Genomic DNA, 21,688 nt, shown 5'->3' with positions numbered 1-21,688 from the left:
CGAATGTACATGCCTTCATTATTTTTATAATAATTTCCGCTCAGGCCCTTCCCATGTTAAGTCATGTTATGGAAAATTGTGTGAATTAATTACGCTCCAAGCCCTTTTCATGTCATTAATTATTTATAATTTCAGTGCAAAATGTTTTACAAATAATAAAGCGGCAAGCCCTACTGTGTTGTGTTTACCGCAGAGATGATTTTTAAATCCCTTTTTTCCAAATCTACATAAAGATTAAAACGTAAACAAAAACTACCATATAAAAGTGCAATAAAAATACATGAAATTTGTTTCAAGAGAAGTTGTTTTCTGATCACCAAGTCTTCGGAAATGTTGTAGATATTGATTAGGTCTATTTAGAAAATACTATTCATAAAATAAATAACCTTTTTACTTATTTTTTTTTTGTGTTTCAAAAATATGGTCGTTGTTCAGTCCAGAATCAATAATCCGAAGGCCTTGGTGAAACTTCACTTTGGGTTGACCCCTAAACTACTCTAAAGTTATTAAGAATTTTTAATTCCAAGATGACGATTAAAATAACGATGAAATATTGAATGAAAAAGCATTTTATAATTTTTAATTTAATAGGTCATAAAAGGCTATTCAAATTGCCTAAAACTCGATTTTGCCTTTGAAAGTTAAAAAAATACGAAATCGTTTTTTTTTGTTCTTGATTCGAATATCCGAAGTCCCATACAAACCTTCAAATAATTGACCTTGAAATAATCGAAACTTCGGATACTCGAGGATTCGGATATTGGAGACAGGACTGTGTTACACCATTTTGAGTTTTTTTTCCAAAAAAAAATCATTGGGAATTCTGGAAGCTGACGTAAATAACATTAACTGATTATAAGTACCAACTTTTTTGTTGACTACAGTCCATGATTGTCCTTAAAATCAAAGAGTGAATTTGAAGTTAAAATAATAAAAAAAACTAACTTAATCCACCTATGTGGTTGGAGCCTTCCTCACAACAATGGCTGTACACAAGTTTCATCTATTTTTTAGATACGGCTTCCAAAAAGTACATCGATATCACTTAAGTGGCCATATCTCGAGACAGGGTTGCCAGATCTTCAATGTTTTGAACTCGTTGGAAAGGTTTTTTGATAACCTTACCAACGATGGGTCGTATGATGGATCCGGACATAGTTTACATACATTTAAGTAAATCCGGCTTCAAAAAAGTACATCAATATCACTTAAGGGGCCATATCTCGAGACAGGGTTGTCAGATCTTCGATGTTTTGCACTCATTGGAAAGGTCTTTTGATAACCTAACTAACAATGGGTCGGATGGTGGATCCGGACATAGTTTACATACATTTAAGTGAGATCCGGCTTCAAAAAAGTACATCAATATCACTTAAGAGGCCATATCTCGAGACAGGGTTGTCAGATCTTCGATGTTTTGCACTCGTTGGAAAGGTATTTTGATAACCTAACCAACAATAGGTCGGATGATAGATCCGGACATTGTTTACATACATTTAAGTGAGATCCGGCTTCAAAAAAGTACATCAATATCACTTAAGTGGCCATATCTCGAGACAGGGTTGCCAGATCTTCAATGTTTTGGACTCATTGGAAAGGTCTTTAGATAACCTAACCAACGATGGGTCGGATGATGGACCCGGACATAGTTTACATACAGTTAAGTGAGATCCAAATATATGTGAAAACACATTTTTATACATAACTTTTGAACTACTTATCGAAACTTCAATCTGTATAAAACTCGATCTATGGGACCCAAAACCAAGTCGAATGCAACAAGTTCCGGTCAAATCGGTTCAGCCAGTGCCGAGAAACATGAGCTAGTTTGTTGGTCACATACATACATACACACACACATACACACACACATACACACAGACATTTGTTCAGTTTTCGATTCTGAGTCGATATGTATACATGAAGGTGGGTCTACGACGTTTTTATACGAAGTTCATTTTTAGAGCAGGATTATAGCCTTACCTCAGTGAGGAAGGCAAAACTAGAGAATAACTAACTGGTAACTAACAAATATTAATCCAAAATGTGTTTTTTTTTCAGATGAATCTTTTGGAACCATTAAATTTTTAGTATAAGTTTATGTTATTTGAAGTTAGTCTATCGATCTTACACAGGTAGAAATCCTGTAGGCTTATCCGGTAAATCAACATTTTTTTCTGAATTATAACAACAATGTGTTCGATTATGAAAACATTTACAGCGAAATCGAAGAAATGTTGAAAATTTTTGAGACGTTTCAAAGTTTACAAATTTGACATCATAGAGTTACCGGATTTGTTAACAAGATTTCTTTCCGTGTTGTAGAACCGTCAAAAATATGAATTTTCGCATGGTTCATTCCATAATCCGAAGATATAATGGACTTCAAAGGAAAATGATCCCAGTCTTTGCATGTCAACTGAGTACAGCCTTAGACTCCACGGATTACATATTCAACGGATTTCATTAGTTAAGTTGTTATTGACCTATTCCGTAATTTGGCATAATTCTTTTTAAAGACAAATTGAAAAAAATGCAGTTCAACCAGAAACTCTTCATTTGATTAAGAACAATATTTCACTTGCATTGGAACAATTACTCAAATCCAAATCGATACCGATTCGCGAAATTTCACAAACCGCTCGCATCGGATAAGCTCATCTCAATTACCATAATTAGATTTGTATGGTACTTATGCTGATGGGTAAAAAAGAATCATCGATCGGCACTAAAACCAATCCAATCGCCAGTTGGTCTCCCCCTCCCCCCTCAATCTTTCGTGTTCTCTATTTTGGTTGACCCGCCACCACAAAAAAAAAGCGACGTTAATTGACTCTGACCTGTGTCTCTCTCTCCGACGGCTGGACCTGGTCAGGGTGGTATCATTTGGACAATCACACCGGCACTCCCCGTGGGTGTGGGTGTCGAAAATGAGTGCTAAAAACAACATGTTCCCACCCACCGCTCACACACACACACATACCCAATAATGCACTCCCATTTCAGGTTTTTGGTAGATGATAGTGCGACCGCATTCCGTACCAGGGGGGAGGAACAAGAGTCGTCCTCTAATCAGATTATTTGAAAATTCCACACACTTTCCGCGAGTTGGCATTGCATGGGGTGAACGGGTATAATGGAAAATGGTAGTTCACGTTTTCATTTATTTGAATGATTAGAAATCAAGGTTTTACTCAAGATGAAAACATCATGAATATAAACTGAATTCTTTGTCGCCATTAGACATTTCATTTTTTTAAATATATTTTTTTCCTAAGATGATTTCATGCTACAAGAAACCATCTAAATCCATGGATAAAACGTGTATTCTGTAACTTTGCAGGGTATTTTTTTAGAGTGAACCAATGTTCTAAAAAGTTGTGGAGCAGTCAAAAACCAAAAAGTTGATGTGTGAGCACAAGGGGTTTGCATGTTTTTTTCACGAGTTATCAGAATTAAAAAAAAAGTTTACTGAAAAAGTGATAATTTTGATAATATTTGATAAGTTTTTCAAAGTTTTTACCCCTGAAAATCAATGAAAATAAAAAAAAAAATGTTTTCGAAAAGTTCGGAAAATTTCACGAATGTTTCATATTTTAACATTGAAAATCGGACCTATAGTTGCTGAGATATCAACATTAGAAAATGGTGGGTTGTTTGAGTGAGACTTGGAAAACTTCAATTTTCATGTTTCTTTTTCTTTAAGCAGCTGTATCAAAGCAACCAGAGGTCCAATCTTCGATGTCTCTTTGACAATTTCATAGCAAATTTTCTGAACAAAAAAATATTAGAAGTGGTCACTCATGGTCACTATTTTTAAAAATCGAAAAACTGCAAATATTTCGCTAAGATCAAACTTTCGGTGGCTGTATCCTGAAAACGGAGCCCTTTATTAAAAAATCTGTAAAGTACTTTTCGATTGCAATTTTACATAAAAATTTTAATAAATTTGTTTTTGCATAAAATTTTGATTTTTTCACTATTTTTTCAAAAATCTCTTGGCGGCAGATTTTTTGACCATGTTTTTCTATGGCTCAAAAGTCCCCTAAAACATATAAAAAATCTCAAAAATCAAAAAATACTTATTTAGGGAAATTGAGTTTTTGTGAACATAATGTTAACTAGAAAATCGGCATATTTTTCCGTGTACCTATTTTTTCTCAATGGTCCTTAACAATACCTACAACTTTGCCCAAGACTCCAAATTGATCAGAAAATTCACTCTAAAGTTACAGCTGCTTAAATATTTACTTACCATTTTTGTAAGGACAGCAAAATTAAATGCCAAAATTGTATGTAGACATGTATGGGTGAACCAATGAGCATGAGCATGAGCATGAGCATGAGCATGAGAGACCACCCATGGTTGTCCTTCTCCGTTGCTGAACAGGACCGTAATATCCTATCAGCACTAGCGATCATACGCTTCAACGATCTAGTGATGTTTCCCTTATCAACAGCATGCATGAATGCGCTGAAAAGATAAAACATCAAGATCATCAAAACTAGAGCTGCTGTAGATAAGAAACAGTCATTGGCCACCAACGGCGCCCGCCATGTCAGTTTGTAGATCTCGAGGGAACGGGACGGGAATGTTAGTTAGCACAGGCTGCTACCAAGGGTGGGTTCTATACGATATCCACACCCCCGCGTGTGCCGGAAAACTACTTCTACTTGGGATTTTGTTAGTAGGGAAGGGTAATGGTCAGGATTCATCATAGAAGATGATGATGTGACCCAAATAATCGATAAGTTTTGTTTAATGGGTTGATGTATTATTCCCAAGGCTAGCAATCGGATGCTGCTGTTGAGACTATTCCCGTTTATTTGTGATTTATTTACGTTTAGATGGATTATCTTAGACAGCCGGCTGTGGAAAGATAAAACCACAAAGAATGTATTTAACAGGTAAAATATTAAACCCTACGTAAAGTGTTTAATTCGAGTGGATCATAGACGATTTCAACTTTTGAATAACTATAAGATTAGTGACCGATAACTGATGAGTTACGAAGCTACAAGAAGGGCTTAACAACCGCGTAGGAGAAATACTCGTTATCGTGCTCTCCGAGCTATAATGCTGAGAATTATTTTTTCATGCGTTTTACGGAAAACGTCTCTTCAAATTTTAAATTTATACCTCGCAAGCGTATAGCGAACCTACAAAACACATACTGTCAAATCGTAGAAATAATACACGGAAAAACGGCTATATCGTTTATCAAACACGGCGACGAACGCGCAACACAAAATTGACCCGACGCGGTGCTAATCGAACTAATCTATCGGACTAAATTTTATTAAAATAAAATCGATCTCACGACCACCGAGAAACGCTACCCGTTTGTTCTTATATCAGCAAGCTAATTTAGCCGACGGTAATGCAAAAAAACTCACGTCCCCGAGAGATATCGCGCTCCGCGGTGAAAATCATTCGAATATACGATAAAACGCGACTTTTCGTGGGGGTATTCCGTACCGTGATTTTTCGTGCGCTTCCTTAAAAATGCTGCAAAAAATGTTTTATCATATTCACACCTTAACAACATTTTTTTTATTCTCACACACATGCCATTTGATGAGCCGGATCAATAAATATATTCCTATCATAGAACATTCATGGAAATAAAATGTTAAGAATGTGCAATTGTTGTTCACAATTAATTACAATAAAATAAAAAAAGAAAAATTCTTTTTTGGCAGAAAATCAAACTTTACGTCAAGAATTGTTTATATATTATGAATTATCGATAAATTTGAAAATTTTTAATGTTTGGCATCACTGATCAGTTGATTAGGCTCAACTTTTGGACACACACTCACACTCACACATAAAATATTCCTATTGGAATTTTCTCACCGGATTTAAGCACTTGATGATGATTCATCTTTGAAGATCGGCGACACCCGAATACCAACACCTGGAGCCAGCTGCCAAACCTGCGTCCTAATGTTCGGCAACTGCAACACGAAGCTCGGCGCTCTTCCTCATACCGCCGCACAAAGAGCCCCCGTCTTACGTCCACCCCACGGATGGTTGGAGTCATCGACTGGCCAACACCATTACACTTACAATCTGTCTGTGCTTGTCTCTTAGCACGACTACACACACTCTGTCTTTTAGACAGGCAGAGACTGCACACAAACGCATATTCGCTCCTTCTGCTCTCCTCTTCAACAACACACACTCACACCTCTGCTCCAGAATGCCTTCCACCACGATTGGTTTCTTCTCTTTTCCTCCAATTACACGAATACAACTGAGAACCAACAGCACCAATACTATTTGGCTCACTTCCCCTCCTCTCACTGAATGAACTCGCGGTTTGGCCGAAAAAAACATGGCCGTCAAGCAGAAATTGCCTCTTCCACAAATTAAAACACAGAATTATCGGATAATATTCGCAAAATTCGCGAAAACTCCTTCACGACGGCACGAACCAATGATTCACGCAGCACTTAACAGAGTACCCGAAGTGGTACTTTGCGTTTTTCACGCGTAAAATCGATTTAAAAAACGAGCAAATAACAAACGTGACCGAGCCGCGCAACACTCTCCAAACTCCTCCTGTATGGGTGAACCAATGACACAAAATAACTTCTTTGGTCATAGGGAAGTATTTTGTAAAGAATTGCTCTGTGGGATTTTTTTCTATAAAAGGAAACAAACAAATAATTATTTTTTTGAAAAAACCCTTATCTAGCAATTTTTATGCAAAATTTGATGAATTATTTGAAAAAAATTCTTTAAAATTCACATGATTGTGTTTTTGGGTTAAAACTTTTAAAAACTTGTCAAAAATGCCAAAAAAAAAAACGTCATATTCTGATAACTCGTGAAGAATACATGCAAACCTTTTATGTTTATATATCTATTTTTTTGTCTGCTTAACAACTTAGAAGAATTATTCTACAAAGTTATTGAGCAGACAAAACAAAAATTTGGATATATAAACATAAAGGGTTTGCATGTATTCACGAGTTATCAGAATATGACGAAAATTTGTTTAGCGAAAATGATGATTTTTACCATTTTTGACAAGTTTTAATAGAATTAATACACTCAAAAAAATAACCCTGCACAATCAAAAAAACAAGTCAATTAAAAAATGCTATGTGGAAAAATGATCTTTTTGGGTTATTACAAATTTGTAAAGTTCAGTTTCTTCTTTAGTTCAACTTTTCAAAAACAAAAAATAAATTGCGTAAATAAGTATGGTAAATTTGGTAAGCTAAAAACAGTTGGTCAAAATTTGTTTTACACTGTTGCTAATTTTTTTGGAAATAATCATAAATTTGAAAACTTTGGATAAAAGAAAAATAATCACTGTAGTTCAACAGGTGAATCAAATATGGCATCGAAAGTGCTGTATACAAACTTCGGTATCGTTCACTATTTTTAACAGCATTTGACGATCAATTTTCAATTTCCAGATTTTTCGAATCAACAAAATTTAAAAAATTTCAAATCAATCTAATAATTTGAAAAGGCCTAAAAACATTAATTTTAGATCTCATCAATTTTCACACTTTGTACTAGTCGTGATCGTGCATTTTCATAATTTAATTTCAAAATAAATCAGACAATTTGAAAAAAATTGCGGTTAAGTTTACATTTGAAGAGAAAAAAATAAATAAAATATAATAAATTAAACAGAAAAGCTTTTAATTTTTATTTTCATTTTTATAAAGGAACAAGGTCCATCCTTTCATCATATTTGCCTTATTGGTTCCTTTATATATATATATTTTTAATTTTATAGAAATTTGAAATGACTGTTGAAATGATGAAATTGAAATGGAAATGAAACTGTTCAATTTTAATTTGGTGCCTTCGGAATGCCCAAAAAAGCCATTTTACATCATTTGTTTGTCCATATAATTTTTCATACAAATTTGGCAGCTGTCCATACAAAAATGATGCATGAAAATTCAAAAATCTGTATCTTTTGAAGGAATTTTTTGATCGAATTGGTGTCTTGGGCAAAGTTGTAGGTATGGATAAGAAATACACTGATAAAAAATGACACACGGTAAAAAATGGTGATTTAACTTTTTTTTACTAAAACTTGATTTGCAAAAAAAACACTATTTTTATTACTTTGTTGATACGACCTTTTTTTGGCTACCTTATAGAATTCCAACATATTATTATGCAGTATTATAATAACTTTTCTTGAATTTTTAAATTAAATTCAAATCAATATTTCAACCCATCACTCCCCATTATCCAGCCCATATCAGCTTTTTGCAGCCGGGGCCCGCGCGCGCTCTCTTGTCACGTTGTGTTTAACCTTTGGGAACTGCAATTTTGGGGTGGCATGGCACCGCGAGCGCGTATCAAATTCGGGGATGGGTCGTACAGTTGTCTGATCCTGGAACAGCAGGAATGTGGTTCGTAATTTAGGATGGCCCCTAAATTAGATTTGTCCTGTGATGAGGTGGTCGATTTCGACATTTTGACGCGACTCGATCAGCTCCAATTGGTTTTAATTTGCTGGAAGTGGTTGCTTTGCAAATTTAGTTTCGGTCAGGCCGAAATTTGAAACTTTTACTCTATGTTGACACAAAGCTAACTAACGTGGCCGCATGACAAGTCGTGCCACTCTCGGTGGAGGTCACCGTTCTCGTTAGATTGAAAACAAATGAAATTAATTTGAGCTGGATTCTGGGATTACCGTAGATTCGACTGCAGCGGTTCCAACCGTTGAAACTTTCTACCATAGTTATCCTAGAAACCACCCCAAAAACTTCCACCGAACTTGAAATCTAGCTTGAACTTAGTCTCAAGTCGGCACCGCACCGTTGCGGTTTGGCCCAAGTCCACGAGATGCGTGTTTATTATTTATGCTAATTGAAAAGTGCACATTGCAATGCGACGAGGTGTTCCTCGTTCGGAGGAGTTCTTCCCTATAGGTGGAAAGCTCTGTTCAAGTATTGCAGATTCCCGCAGGTTGGTGATAGTGACTTCAACGGGTGCGACCGTGAAGAGAGTTTCGAGAGCTGCAGCAGAGGGCTGCACAAGGTGCGAGTAATTAAAAGCAATATATTTTGCCGTATCTTGCTGTTTACGGGGAAAGTCATGCCGCGAGTGGATCCTTCTTTGAAACGGTTTGGTTGAATAGGACAAGTACCAGGTATTGGAATTTAGTTTAATGTTTGATCAAAAACATAGGAAATCCTTTCTGTGCTTATGATATTTTTAATTACATGATTTAAAAAAAGCTTTGTCAATATTTTTCAATTTTTGCCTTCCCTCATGCATACAAGGCTTGTGAATATTTGGGTTATCTGATCGATTTGGTGTCTTCGGGAAAGTTGTAGGTAATGATTAGGACTTATCAGAAAAAAAGGTATACGAAAAAACACAATTTTTTATCATCAACGGTTGAACTCCTTAAATACTTATAAATCATTTAGTTGGTCTTCTTGAAATGAGGGTTGTAATTTTAAACCTTGGAAAGTATTTTATTCGAAAGGTTGAAAGAAATTCACACGAGTTTTAATGTTTAAAGAAAGTTTGACCAATTGATTCCAAGATAGCATCGATTAAATATCACCAAATTGTAGATATTATTTTCAGATTTTCGAAAATATTTTTTTTTCAATTATGGACAAGGTTAGACACTACTTTTTTAAATTATAAAATATATATTTTGTTGAATAACACAGTTCAACAAAAAATCAAATGTTTCTTGTCTCTGAGACGAGAATATGTGTTCCTAGTAGATTTTTGCCTGCTGAATCCGAATCCGGGTCCAGAATTGCTCCAAATGGTCCCAATTTTGAGATACACCCGTTTGAAATGTTAGTTTAGGCCAAAATTAGCTACTTTGTTGACTATTTTACAAAAGAACTATTGAATAAACAAATAAACCAATACATTTACTTTAAGTTCACGTTCTCTTCTTTCTGAAACACCCCTGGTTTTTTTTAAAATTTGATTGTTTCTACGCATATTTATAGTCATTTTAAAATTAGAATTTGACTTGCATGCAAGTTGGAAAAACTTGAATGAGAACCAACTGAAAATATAATTTTAAAATGGCTATAAATATGCGTAACAATCAAATTTTAAAAACCGGGGGTTTTTCAGAAAGGGGAAAACGTGAACTTTAAGATACATGTATTGGTTTATTTGTTTATTCAATAGTCCTTTTGTAAAATAGTCAACAAAGTAGCTAATTTTGGCCTAAACTAACATTTCAAACGGGTGTATCTCAAAATTGGGACCATTTGGGGCAATTCTGGACCCAGATTCGGTTTCAGCAGGCAAAATTCTACTAGGAACACATATACTCGTCTCAGAGACAAAATCTTGTTGGACTGTGTAATTTAACCTAAACATGTCTTTAACTCAAACACGATAACATAATTTTACAAAAAGACTTTTCGATTTAAATGTTTTTTTGCCTTCCTCACTGAGGTAAGGCTATAATCCTGCTCGAAAAATGAACTTTTGAAATACAGCTCGTAGACCTATATTCATGTATACCTATCGACTCAGAATCGAAAACTGAACAAATGTCTGTGTGTGTGTGTGTATGTGTGTGTGTGTGTGTATGTGTGTGTGTGTGTATGTATGTATGTGTTCAAAATTCTTGCCAAGTTTTCTCAGCACTGGCTGGACCGATTTTGATCAAACCGGTTGCATTCGACTTGGTTTAGGGTCCCATACATCGCTATTGAATTGTTTGAAGTTTCGATAAGTAGTTCAAAAGTTATATATAAAAATGTGTTTTCACATTTATCCGGATCTCACTTATATGCATGAAAACTATGTCCGGATCCATCATCCAACCCATCGTTGCCTAGGTAATCAAAAGACCTTTCCAACGAGTTCAAAACATTGAAGATCTGGCAACCCTGTCTCGAGATATGTCCTCTTAAGTGATATTGATGCACTTTTTTGAAGCCGGATCCCACTTAAATGTATGTAAACTATGTCTGGATTCACCATTCGACCCATCGTTGGTTAGGTTATCAAAAAACCTTTCCAACGAGTCTAAAACATTGAAGATCTGGCAACCCTGTCTCAAGTTACGACCACTTAAGTGATATTCATGTACTTTTTTGAAGCCGGATCTCACTTAAATGTATGTAAATGAAGTCCGGATCCATCATCTGACCTATCGTTGGTTAGATAATCAAAAAACCTTTCTAACAAATCCAAAACACTAAAAATCTGGCAACCCTGTCTCGAGATATGGCCACTTAAGTAATATTTATGTACTTTTTGGAAGCCGGATCTCACCTAAATGTATGTAAACTATGTCCGGATCCACCATCCAACCCATCGATGGTTAGATTATCGAAAAACCTTTCCAACGAGTCCAAAACACTGGAGATCTGGCAACCCTGTCTCGAGATATGGCTACTTAAGTGATATTGATGCACTTTTTGGAAGCCGGATCCCACTTAAATGTATGTAAACTATGTCCGGATCCACCATCCGACCCATCGTTGGTTAGGTTATCAAAAAACCTTTCCAACGAGTCCAAAATATGAAGATCTGGCAACCCTGTCTCGAGATATGTCCACTTAAGTAATATTGATGCACTTTTTTGAAGCCGGATCCCACTTAAATGTATGTAAACTATGTCCGGATTCACCATTCGACCCATCGTTGGTTAGGTTATCAAAAAACCTTTCCAACGAGTCCAAAATATGAAGATCTGGCAACCCTGTCTCGAGTTACGACCACTTAAGTGATATTTATGTACTTTTTTGAAGCCGAATCTCACTTAAATGTATGTAAACGAAGTCCAGATCCATCATCCGACTCATCGTTGGTTAGATAATCGAAAAACCTTTCCAACGAGTTCAAAACACTGAAGATCTGGCAACCCTGTTTCGAGATAGTGTAATATTTATGTACTTTTTTGAAGCCGGATCTCACTTAAATGTATGTAAACTATGTCCGGATCCATCATCCGACCCATCATTGGTTAGGTAATCGAAAAACGTTTCCAACAAGTCCAAAACATTGAAGATCTGGCAACCTTGTCTCGAGTTATGATTATTTAAGTTAGATGTGTGTACGTTTTTTTCTGGATTTAAAAAAATAGCTGAAATATGTGTTCAAAGCACTCATATTACCATTTTTGGTAAAAATTGAGGAAGGCATCAACCACATAGGTGGATTAAGTTAGTTTTTTTTAATATTTTTGTGCTAAATTCAAAAAAAAAAAAAAGTGTCCACGTGGTTTATGGATGGTCCCTTATGGGATTTTGGTTATATGGGAGACATTGGCAATTTTACTATGAAAAATCATCCAAATTTTGAAAAATTATAGTGTTTTGGAATCAAGATGATGTCAGCAATCCATTGCAATTATAATAACATGAAAGTTTTCACAAAAATACGTATTTTTTCTGTTTTTTAATTGTTTTTGCAATATGGTTGTCAAATGATCGGGTTTGTCATACATTTCGATTGTAATGACTTTTTTTTGAAAATACTAAAAAAATTCATAAAATTACGTATAAACAGTGTTGCAAATGAGTGATAAAAAAGCTATCAATAGATTATCTCTGCACCAAAAATATCCGAGAGTATAGTGGCCGTCACTATAGCTTGTGAGATCTCTTCTTGTGTCTCGTGATTCCCAGCGATGCTCATTCTCTCTCTATCACTCTTCCCCTTTTCCTCGACTATGCGCTCTCACCGCTGAGTCTCTCAATCTCTCCAAAAACTGCAATGAGAGAACGCGAGATGGCGATTAGGATCCGACCACGCATGACGTCCCGTCAAACTGCGTTTGCGAAATTGGTTTTGTGGCGGCTTTTGTGGTTAAACGCTTTTGCGGTAGGATGATCGTGGAAGCGGGAATGAGAGAGAAAAGGAAAATGTCAATCGCGAGTGGGTAAACACGAAAACGTGTTCGGCTATGTTCGGCGCAGAGAGTTTCAATGAAGAGAGAAGAGCAGTTGTATTTGAGGCATGAATATTCAGGCGGGATAATTGTAGTTGCTGAGAGCTGATATTTTGATATTTTAACAACCCTGCGTATAAATCAATAATCCAGTTTTTTTTGCAATATGGGTATCAAACGATCGGGATTTCTTCATACATTTCGAGCATTATAACACAAATTTTTGAAAATGATCCATATTTTCACAAAACTGCGTATTTTTGAAAAAAATACTCAAAATGTCATTGTTTCACAATATGGGTATCAAACGATTGGGAATTTTTTCATACATTTCGAATGCAATAACAATTCTTTTTGAAAATATTCGAAATTTTTACAAAACTATGTATATTCAAAAAAAAAAAACACTCTAAATTTCAGTTTTTTACAGTATGGCTATCAAACGATCGATTTTTTATTCATACATTTCAAAAGAACCTCGAAAAGAACTTTTCATAAAATTTTGAAAAGTAAATGTTGATGAAAGTCATTATTTTAAACTACCGTTAAACGGGGTGACTTTGATAGCCGGGGTGACTTTGATAGGTTTGCGATTTTTACGCAAAATGAAGAGTACAGTTAAAATACGTAAGGAATGGTTTAGAAACATACTGACCGTGGTAGAGAAGTGTTCGAAGTACCTCAACAAGAACTTTTCATAAAATTTTGACAAGTTTAAAAAGTTAGTTAAGTATAGTTAAGAAAATGTTGATGAAAGTCATTATTTTAAACTTCTCAAAGTGTCATGATTTTCTCAATGAACATGATTTTTAATCGGAAAACGGAATACATTTTCGGATTCTTTGGACAATTTTCCACTAGGAGAAGGTTAATAAAATTGTAAATAATATATAATATTTTGTTTTTGAAACACAATTTAAAAAAAACACCAACTTTGTTTTTGAAACACAATTTAAAAAAAAAACACCAACTTTATAGGCAATTTCAGTTGAACAAATTTCATGTAAAATGTGAAAATCTGTGATTCGCGCTTGAAATTCAGTATAAAATGCAATATAAATCGATAATTTTATAAACAAAACAAGTTTTAACAAATTTCAGGCAAAATTCCGACTTTTTAACAACTTTACTTAAAATTTATATGTATTTTGCTAAAAAGCTTATACACTTAGTTAACTAAATATAAACATTGATTTTTTTTTTTCTTAAAACTATATCAGCTACTTTAGTGATGGTACATTTAGCGTACAAATACAGTTTGAACATCTTAAATATGATTTTAAGAAGAAAAACTATGACTATCAAAGTCACCCCGGAATTAAAACTAAAATTTTTCAACGTAACTTTTTTTCTAAACATTATTGAAAAAACTTTTTTTCCGAAATAGTGCATGGACTTTGTGTGGCCTACCCCAGTACATGTTTTAAAAATAATAATCTTGAGAAAAACCTTACCTGTTCAAAAATATTCCAAAAACAAATTGAAATCCTATCAAAGTCACCCCGGTTTACGGTACTCGAAGTGTCATGATTTTCTCAATGAACATGATTTTGTATCGGAAAACGGAATGCGTTTCCAGATTCTTTGGACAATTTTCCACTAGGAGAAGGTAAAATAAGTTTGTAAATAATAAATAATATGTGTTTTTGAAACACAATTAAAAAAAAATACAAATTCATAGGCAATTTAAGTTGAACAAATTTCATGTGAAATGTGAAATTTTGTGATTAGTGCTTCGAATTCAGTATAAAATGCAATATAAATCGATAATTTTATAAACAAAACTATTTTCTACAAATTTCAGGCAAAATTCCGACTTTTTAGATAATAAACTTAGTTAACTAAATATAAACATTGATTTTTTTCTTAAAAGCAATATCAGCAACTTCAGTGATGGTACATTTAACGTACAAATAAAGTTTGAACATCTTAAATATGATGTTACCAACAAAAACTATGACTATTAAAGTCACCCTGGAATTGAAACTATGAATTTTTAAGGTAACTATTTTTCTAAACATTATTGAAAAATATTTTTTTCCAAAATAGTGCATGAACTTTGTGTGGCCTACCCCAGTACATGTTTTAAAAATAATAATCTTGAGTAAAACCTTACCTGTTATTCCAAAAACAAATTGAAATCCTATCAAAGTCACCCCGGTTTACGGCACTCAAAATTTCCACAATATACTACGTTTTTTTTTTAATTGGGGAAGTTGTGACAAAACATATTTAAAATCCTTAGTATTTTTTTAATTTGGAGTATTTAAAAAAAAGTTATTATTTTGGAAATGAATAAAAAAATCTCGATCGTTTGATATTGTAAAAAAAATGAAATTTTAAGTACTTTTTCGAAAATACGTAGTTGTGTGAAAATATTGAGTATTTTCCTGCATCATTTCTACAGGGCTGTAGAGTCGGATATTTTTCTATCGTATCCTTCTATGACTTTCTGCGATTTAGTGTCTCCAATTTCTGTTCACCAAAAAGGCTGGCTCAACCAATACCTACCAAAACTGTTTTTCATTCATGAAGCAAGAGTCATTCACAGTCATGCGTTTATGGAACGTGACAACTACAAATTAAGGCGTTATTCGTTCGAAATTAATCATCTTCTTGGATGATTACACGTATCCCTGCTTGCAGTTATAAATATTTAACAAGATATCACCTATATAAACTGAGAAGCGCAGTTAACCCTTAACCTCAATCGACCACCATCTCGCCACAATGACCGGCACGCTGCGTAGTATCCCGCTGATCTGGAAGTTCCCCAAGCGTAACATCTTCGAGTGCATGATCCTGCACTATCTGTTCCTCAAAGTGAACGGGTACGCGTGCTTCTCGATCTCCGGCGAGCTCGAGTCGGGGAAAACCCGCACCACCGCCGTTGACCGGGCCTGGTTTCTGGTCTGTCTGGCGGTGGTCGTAACGCTGTGGACGATTAATATCACGGTTGTGGAACGTCCGGTGGACGTTTCCCCCCTGCTCTCGATCGGTAGCCGGCTGATGTGGTTCACGTGCTACTTGACGGTGCTGTTCGGGATCGTGTGGAACTTCCTGTACCGGGACAAGGTTTGGTCGCTGTACGTGAACGTGTTCAAGGTGGATCAACAGGTTGGTAATGGCGAAGTTTTAAGTTGGTGTGATTTGTGACATGTCCTGTATTCACGCAGCTCCTTGCCCTGGGAGCTAACATGTACTACACGGAGATGTACCTGGCCATGATTGGATTCTCGCTGGTGTCGTTCGTGTTCATGGGCGTTCTGAACATTGGTCACGTCCTGGACGTGGGATTTGAGCTGTGGGAGTTCAGTACGTTTCTATATTCAAACGCAAGCCTGATGATGCTGGTAACGATCTACTCGATCGCCGGAAGTCTCGTGTGGTTGCGGCTGTGGGCTCTCAACTCGGTGATGGAGTACTTGTTTGAGCTAACCCTATTTAATCATTTGAATTAACGCGATCGATTTGTAGAAGAGACATCCAAGGTAGCGGAAATCCGAAGATTATCCAGGTGAGGGGCAAGGACTTTGTCCAAACAGTTCGTCAATACATGCAGATCTACGACCAGCTGTGTGACTTGACCGAAACGGTTAATTTCTGTTACAGCATGCAGGTCAGTTTGTAAAATCACTTCAAGCAATTTGCAAAATTTAACAAAATTCGTTTTTGAAATCTCAGGTCATGATCACCGTAGCGGGATCGTTCGTCTACCTGCTATTTTTCGCCTTCGGCGTGATCCTGTTCATCAAGGAGAACAACTCGGTGTTTGACTTTTCCACCGCGTCGCTGGTTTGGAGCGTTTTTTACATCATGAGCATTCTGCTGATAGTGGCGGTCGGCAGCACCGTTAGACACCTGGTAAGGTTTTTTTTTCGTTTCGGGGAGGGCAAATTATGCATGAAAAGCTCGACATAGAGCTAGGTGACGCGAGTTGACAAATTGGTGTCCATTTTTCAGGGCAGGAACACGGCCAAATTGATTGACCGGGCCATCGATTCGAGCACCGACGCGGAAATAATCGAGATGGTGGGTATTCGGACGGAATGATTAACGCTGTGTCATAACTCTAGTTGTTACAGGTGCGACTAGAAATTTTGATGTTTTTTTGCGTAGAGAACCTAATTTTATTCAGTGATCAATTTTACCCAAAATTTAAACCAAATATTCATCACCCATGATAGAACACCATCAAATAATCTGCCTCCCAAAATCCTCCCAATTCAAATTGACCACCCTTGAACCACCCCGTCCTGTTTTCCGTTCAACTCGGTCCCCGTCGGAACAAGGTTCAATAAATCAATTAAACTGTAAGCCCCGTTTCGAATCAATTTAGCTTTAACGCGCCGATTTTCTCGTCTTTTTTGTACCACTTTGTTGTTGTTGCTGCGTGCACTCTCCCGGGAAAAAAAAACCGTCAAAATTCTGGAACAACCAATAGCTGAGCCTGTTTTTAATGCAACTGGGCCATAGATCACCGACATTAACATGCGGATTGTTTCCGTTCGATTGGAGTCTCGTTTACTCGGTGAGTTTGCCTGCTTCTGTGGGTGTGTGTGTGTGTGTGTGTGTGTGTGTGTGTGATAGAGTGTGTGGGTGTGGTGCTGCTTTTGTGTACACAATGTGCGCTTTTGGGTGGAAAATTTCTCAAATTACCATTGTTGGAAAAGTCAACATAGACAACTCAAATAATGGTACAGTTTGCTAGTGACAAAAACTATGAAATGCATCGTCAAGCAGGATATCAAAGTATCTTGAATTTTGGCAGGCGCCATGACGTACTGTTGGGTGGTTCCATCGATACTATTTTCATTAAACTATTTTTACAATGCCATGGTTTCTTTTTGCGATGCTCATTTTTCAGTTTTTTGCCCTTCAATTTTGTAGCTATAAAACGTTTTTTGTTGCATTAGTCAACTTTCCAGAGCATAGTGCAACAAACATTATAAACGTTAGGTTGAAATTTTGATTTGATAATATTTTTCTTACAACTCCATTTTGAAACTACTTACTTTTCATGTCATTCTCGAATGACGAAACGGCTTACTTATCTTCATCAAAAATAACAGAATCGAAAAGTAATACCATTCGATACAAGTGCTGAAAAAATCTACTGTTCAAAACTCAAATGAGTGCTATAAAGATGGACTTTTCAGCACTTATATTGAAAATCAATACTTTTCAATATCATTTGGATTTGAACTGTGAATTGAATAATCCCACGGACGATTCTGTATTTTTTTCGTAGAATTTTTTTTATTTTTCCTGTTTGTTTAGATCTTTTTGAGCAACTTTTGTTCCAAAAAAACTTTACTTCTCATGTTTTTCTTGTTTTATTTATGATATTTAAATTTGCATTTATCGTGTATAGTTAATGTTTGTTTCTGATAGGGGTAAAATCGGAAAAGTTGCCATTCATTTTTGAACATGCGAAAAAAGAGGTGTTTTCCAATAATTTGCAGCCTGAAACGGTGATGAGATAGAAATTTGGTGTCAAAAGGACTTTTATGTAAAATTAGACGCCTGATTTGATAGCGTACTCAGAATTCCGAAAAAACGTTTTTTTTTTCTTCGAAAAAATAAAACACTAAAAAAGTTTTTAAAGCTCTGCCATTTTCCGTTACTAAACTGTAACAATTTTGGAACATGTTATTTAAAGGGAAATTTAATGTACAATTTTTTTCATTTTGAAATTTCGTTGTATTTTTCACTTTGCTCGGTTATTTTATAGAGTGTTACAATGTTCTACAAAGTTGTAAAGCAGACAATTGAAAAAAATAATTTTTAATTTTCAGTTCTGAGCACGCCATCAAATCGGGCGTCTAATTTTACATAAAAGTCCCTTTGATATCAAATTTCTATCTCATCACCGTTTTAGGCTGCAAAGTATTGAAAAACACTTCTTTTTTCGCATGTTCAAAAATGGAAGGGGTCGTACGGTGGGGATGATATCAAAAAACGGACCTTGGATTCGTGATCAGGGACAAAAATTACCCCTTAGGACAAAGTTTCACGAAAATTTAAGAGGGGTCGGGGAAACTGCTGAGTAAGATGGCATAAAATTACTCAATAGATTTTTGGGCAAAATTTGAGATTTTTAGTTTCTAGGCACTTGTTTTTAGTTTTAAGGTTTTAGTTTGGTTTTTAGCTTTTAGTTTTTAGTTTTTAGTTTTTAGTTTTTAGTGTTTAGTTTTTAGTTTTTAGTTTTTAGTTTTTAGTTTTTAGTTTTTCGTTTTTAGTTTTTAGTTTTTAGTTTTTAGTTTTTAGTTTTTAGTTTTTAGTTTTTAGTTTTTAGTTTTTAGTTTTTAGTTTTTAGTTTTTAGTTTTTAGTTTTTAGTTTTTAGTTTTTAGTTTTTAGTTTTTAGTTTTTAGTTTTTAGTTTTTAGTTTTTAGTTTTTAGTTTTTAGTTTTTAGTTTTTAGTTTTTAGTTTTGAGGTTTTTAGTTTTTAGTTTTTAGTTTTAGTTTTTAGTTTTTAGTTTTTAGTTTTTCGTTTTTAGTTTTTAGTTTTTAGTTTTTAGTTTTTAGTTTTTAGTTTTTAGTTTTTAGTTTTTAGTTTTTAGTTTTTAGTTTTTAGTTTTTAGTTTTTAGTTTTTAGTTTTTAGTTTTTAGTTTTAGTTTTGAGTTTTTAGTTTTAGTTTTTAGTTTTTAGTTGGAGTTCAGACGTGTGCTCTTCCGATCTTTTTTAGTTTTTAGTTTTTAGTTTTTAGTTTTTAGTTTTTAGTTTTTAGTTTTTAGTTTTTAGTTTTTAGTTTTTAGTTTTTAGTTTTTAGTTTTTAGTTTTTAGTTTTTAGTTTTTAGTTTTTAGTTTTTAGTTTTTAGTTTTAGTTTTTAGTTTTTAGTTTTTAGTTTTTAGTTTTTAGTTTTTAGTTTTTAGTTTTTAGTTTTTAGTTTTTAGTTTTAGTTTTAGTTTTTAGTTTTTAGTTTTTAGTTTTTAGTTTTTAGTTTTTAGTTTTTAGTTTTTAGTTTTTAGTTTTTAGTTTTTAGTTTTTAGTTTTTAGTTTTTAGTTTTTAGTTTTTAGTTTTTAGTTTTTAGTTTTAGTTTTTAGTTTTTAGTTTTTAGTTTTTAGTTTTTAGTTTTAGTTTTTAGTTTTTAGTTTTTAGTTTTTAGTTTTAGTTTTTAGTTTTTAGTTTTTAGTTTTTAGTTTTTAGTTTTTAGTTTTTTTTTAGTTTTTAGTTTTTAGTTTTTAGTTTTTAGTTTTTAGTTTTTAGTTTTAGTTTTTAGTTTTTAGTTTTTAGTTTTTAGTTTTTAGTTTTTAGTTTTTAGTTTTAGTTTTTAGTTTTTAGTTTTTAGTTTTTAGTTTTTAGTTTTTAGTTTTTAGTTTTAGTTTTTAGTTTTAGTTTTTAGTTTTTAGTTTTTAGTTTTTAGTTTTTAGTTTTTAGTTTTTAGTTTTTAGTTTTAGTTTTTAGTTTTTAGTTTTTAGTTTTTAGTTTTTAGTTTTTAGTTTTAGTTTTTAGTTTTTAGTTTTAGTTTTTAGTTTTTAGTTTTTAGTTTTTAGTTTTTAGTTTTTAGTTTTTAGTTTTAGTTTTTAGTTTTTAGTTTTTAGTTTTAGTTTTTAGTTTTTAGTTTTTAGTTTTTAGTTTTAGTTTTTAGTTTTTAGTTTTAGTTTTTAGTTTTTAGTTTTTAGTTTTTAGTTTTTAGTTTTTAGTTTTTAGTTTTTAGTTTTTAGTTTTTAGTTTTTAGTTTTTAGTTTTTAGTTTTTAGTTTTTAGTTTTTAGTTTTTAGTTTTAGTTTTTAGTTTTTAGTTTTTAGTTTTTAGTTTTTAGTTTTTAGTTTTTAGTTTTTAGTTTTTAGTTTTAGTTTTTAGTTTTTAGTTTTTAGTTTTTAGTTTTTAGTTTTTAGTTTTTAGTTTTTAGTTTTTAGTTTTTAGTTTTTAGTTTTTAGTTTTTAGTTTTTAGTTTTTAGTTTTTAGTTTTTAGTTTTTAGTTTTTAGTTTTTAGTTTTTAGTTTTTAGTTTTTAGTTTTTAGTTTTAGTTTTTAGTTTTTAGTTTTTAGTTTTTAGTTTTTAGTTTTTAGTTTTTAGTTTTTAGTTTTTAGTTTTTAGTTTTTAGTTTTTAGTTTTTAGTTTTTAGTTTTTAGTTTTAGTTTTTAGTTTTTAGTTTTTAGTTTTAGTTTTAGTTTTTAGTTTTTAGTTTTTAGTTTTTAGTTTTTAGTTTTTAGTTTTTAGTTTTTAGTTTTTAGTTTTTAGTTTTTAGTTTTTAGTTTTTAGTTTTTAGTTTTTAGTTTTTAGTTTTTAGTTTTTAGTTTTTAGTTTTTAGTTTTTAGTTTTAGTTTTTAGTTTTAGTTTTTAGTTTTTAGTTTTTAGTTTTTAGTTTTTAGTTTTTAGTTTTTAGTTTTTAGTTTTTAGTTTTTAGTTTTTAGTTTTTAGTTTTTAGTTTTTAGTTTTTAGTTTTTAGTTTTTAGTTTTTAGTTTTTAGTTTTTAGTTTTTAGTTTTTAGTTTTTAGTTTTTAGTTTTTAGTTTTTAGTTTTTAGTTTTTAGTTTTTAGTTTTTAGTTTTTAGTTTTTAGTTTTTAGTTTTTAGTTTTTAGTTTTTAGTTTTTAGTTTTTAGTTTTTAGTTTTTAGTTTTTAGTTTTTAGTTTTTAGTTTTTAGTTTTTAGTTTTTAGTTTTTAGTTTTTAGTTTTTAGTTTTTAGCTTTTAGCTTTTAGTTTTGCACATTCCACTGGAATTCGATCGCATTCCGTACACTCGATCTGAGCTCCCGTTTCTGACTCGCTCAAAAAATCGGAAGCATTCAAGCGAATTTTGAACAGAAACAAGGCTTGTGAGACCCTTTTTTTTGGCTGGCACTCTGTCACAGTAGGATCGAGC

General features: G+C 33.3%; 1 protein-coding gene across 1 annotated transcript in view; it reads left to right on the top strand.

Moving 5' to 3' along the window:
• Positions 1-15,605: 15,605 nt before the first annotated feature.
• Positions 15,606-21,688, top strand: part of LOC6054205 (putative gustatory receptor 28a) — a 6,672-nt gene continuing 589 nt past the window's right edge. Inside the window, exons 1-6 of the mRNA XM_038260735.1 lie at positions 15,606-15,992; positions 16,052-16,296; positions 16,353-16,494; positions 16,560-16,739; positions 16,839-16,907; positions 17,320-17,406. Of these exons, the coding sequence (XP_038116663.1) occupies positions 15,606-15,992; positions 16,052-16,296; positions 16,353-16,494; positions 16,560-16,739; positions 16,839-16,907; positions 17,320-17,406 (1,110 nt within the window). The remainder of the gene's footprint in view (positions 15,993-16,051; positions 16,297-16,352; positions 16,495-16,559; positions 16,740-16,838; positions 16,908-17,319; positions 17,407-21,688) is intronic.

This window comes from Culex quinquefasciatus, chromosome 3 (genome assembly GCF_015732765.1).
Source record: "Culex quinquefasciatus strain JHB chromosome 3, VPISU_Cqui_1.0_pri_paternal, whole genome shotgun sequence".
Taxonomy (NCBI): Eukaryota; Metazoa; Arthropoda; class Insecta; order Diptera; family Culicidae; genus Culex; species Culex quinquefasciatus.
Note: the sequence above shows the minus strand (reverse complement) of the source record. Positions and strands in the feature narration are given on the sequence as shown.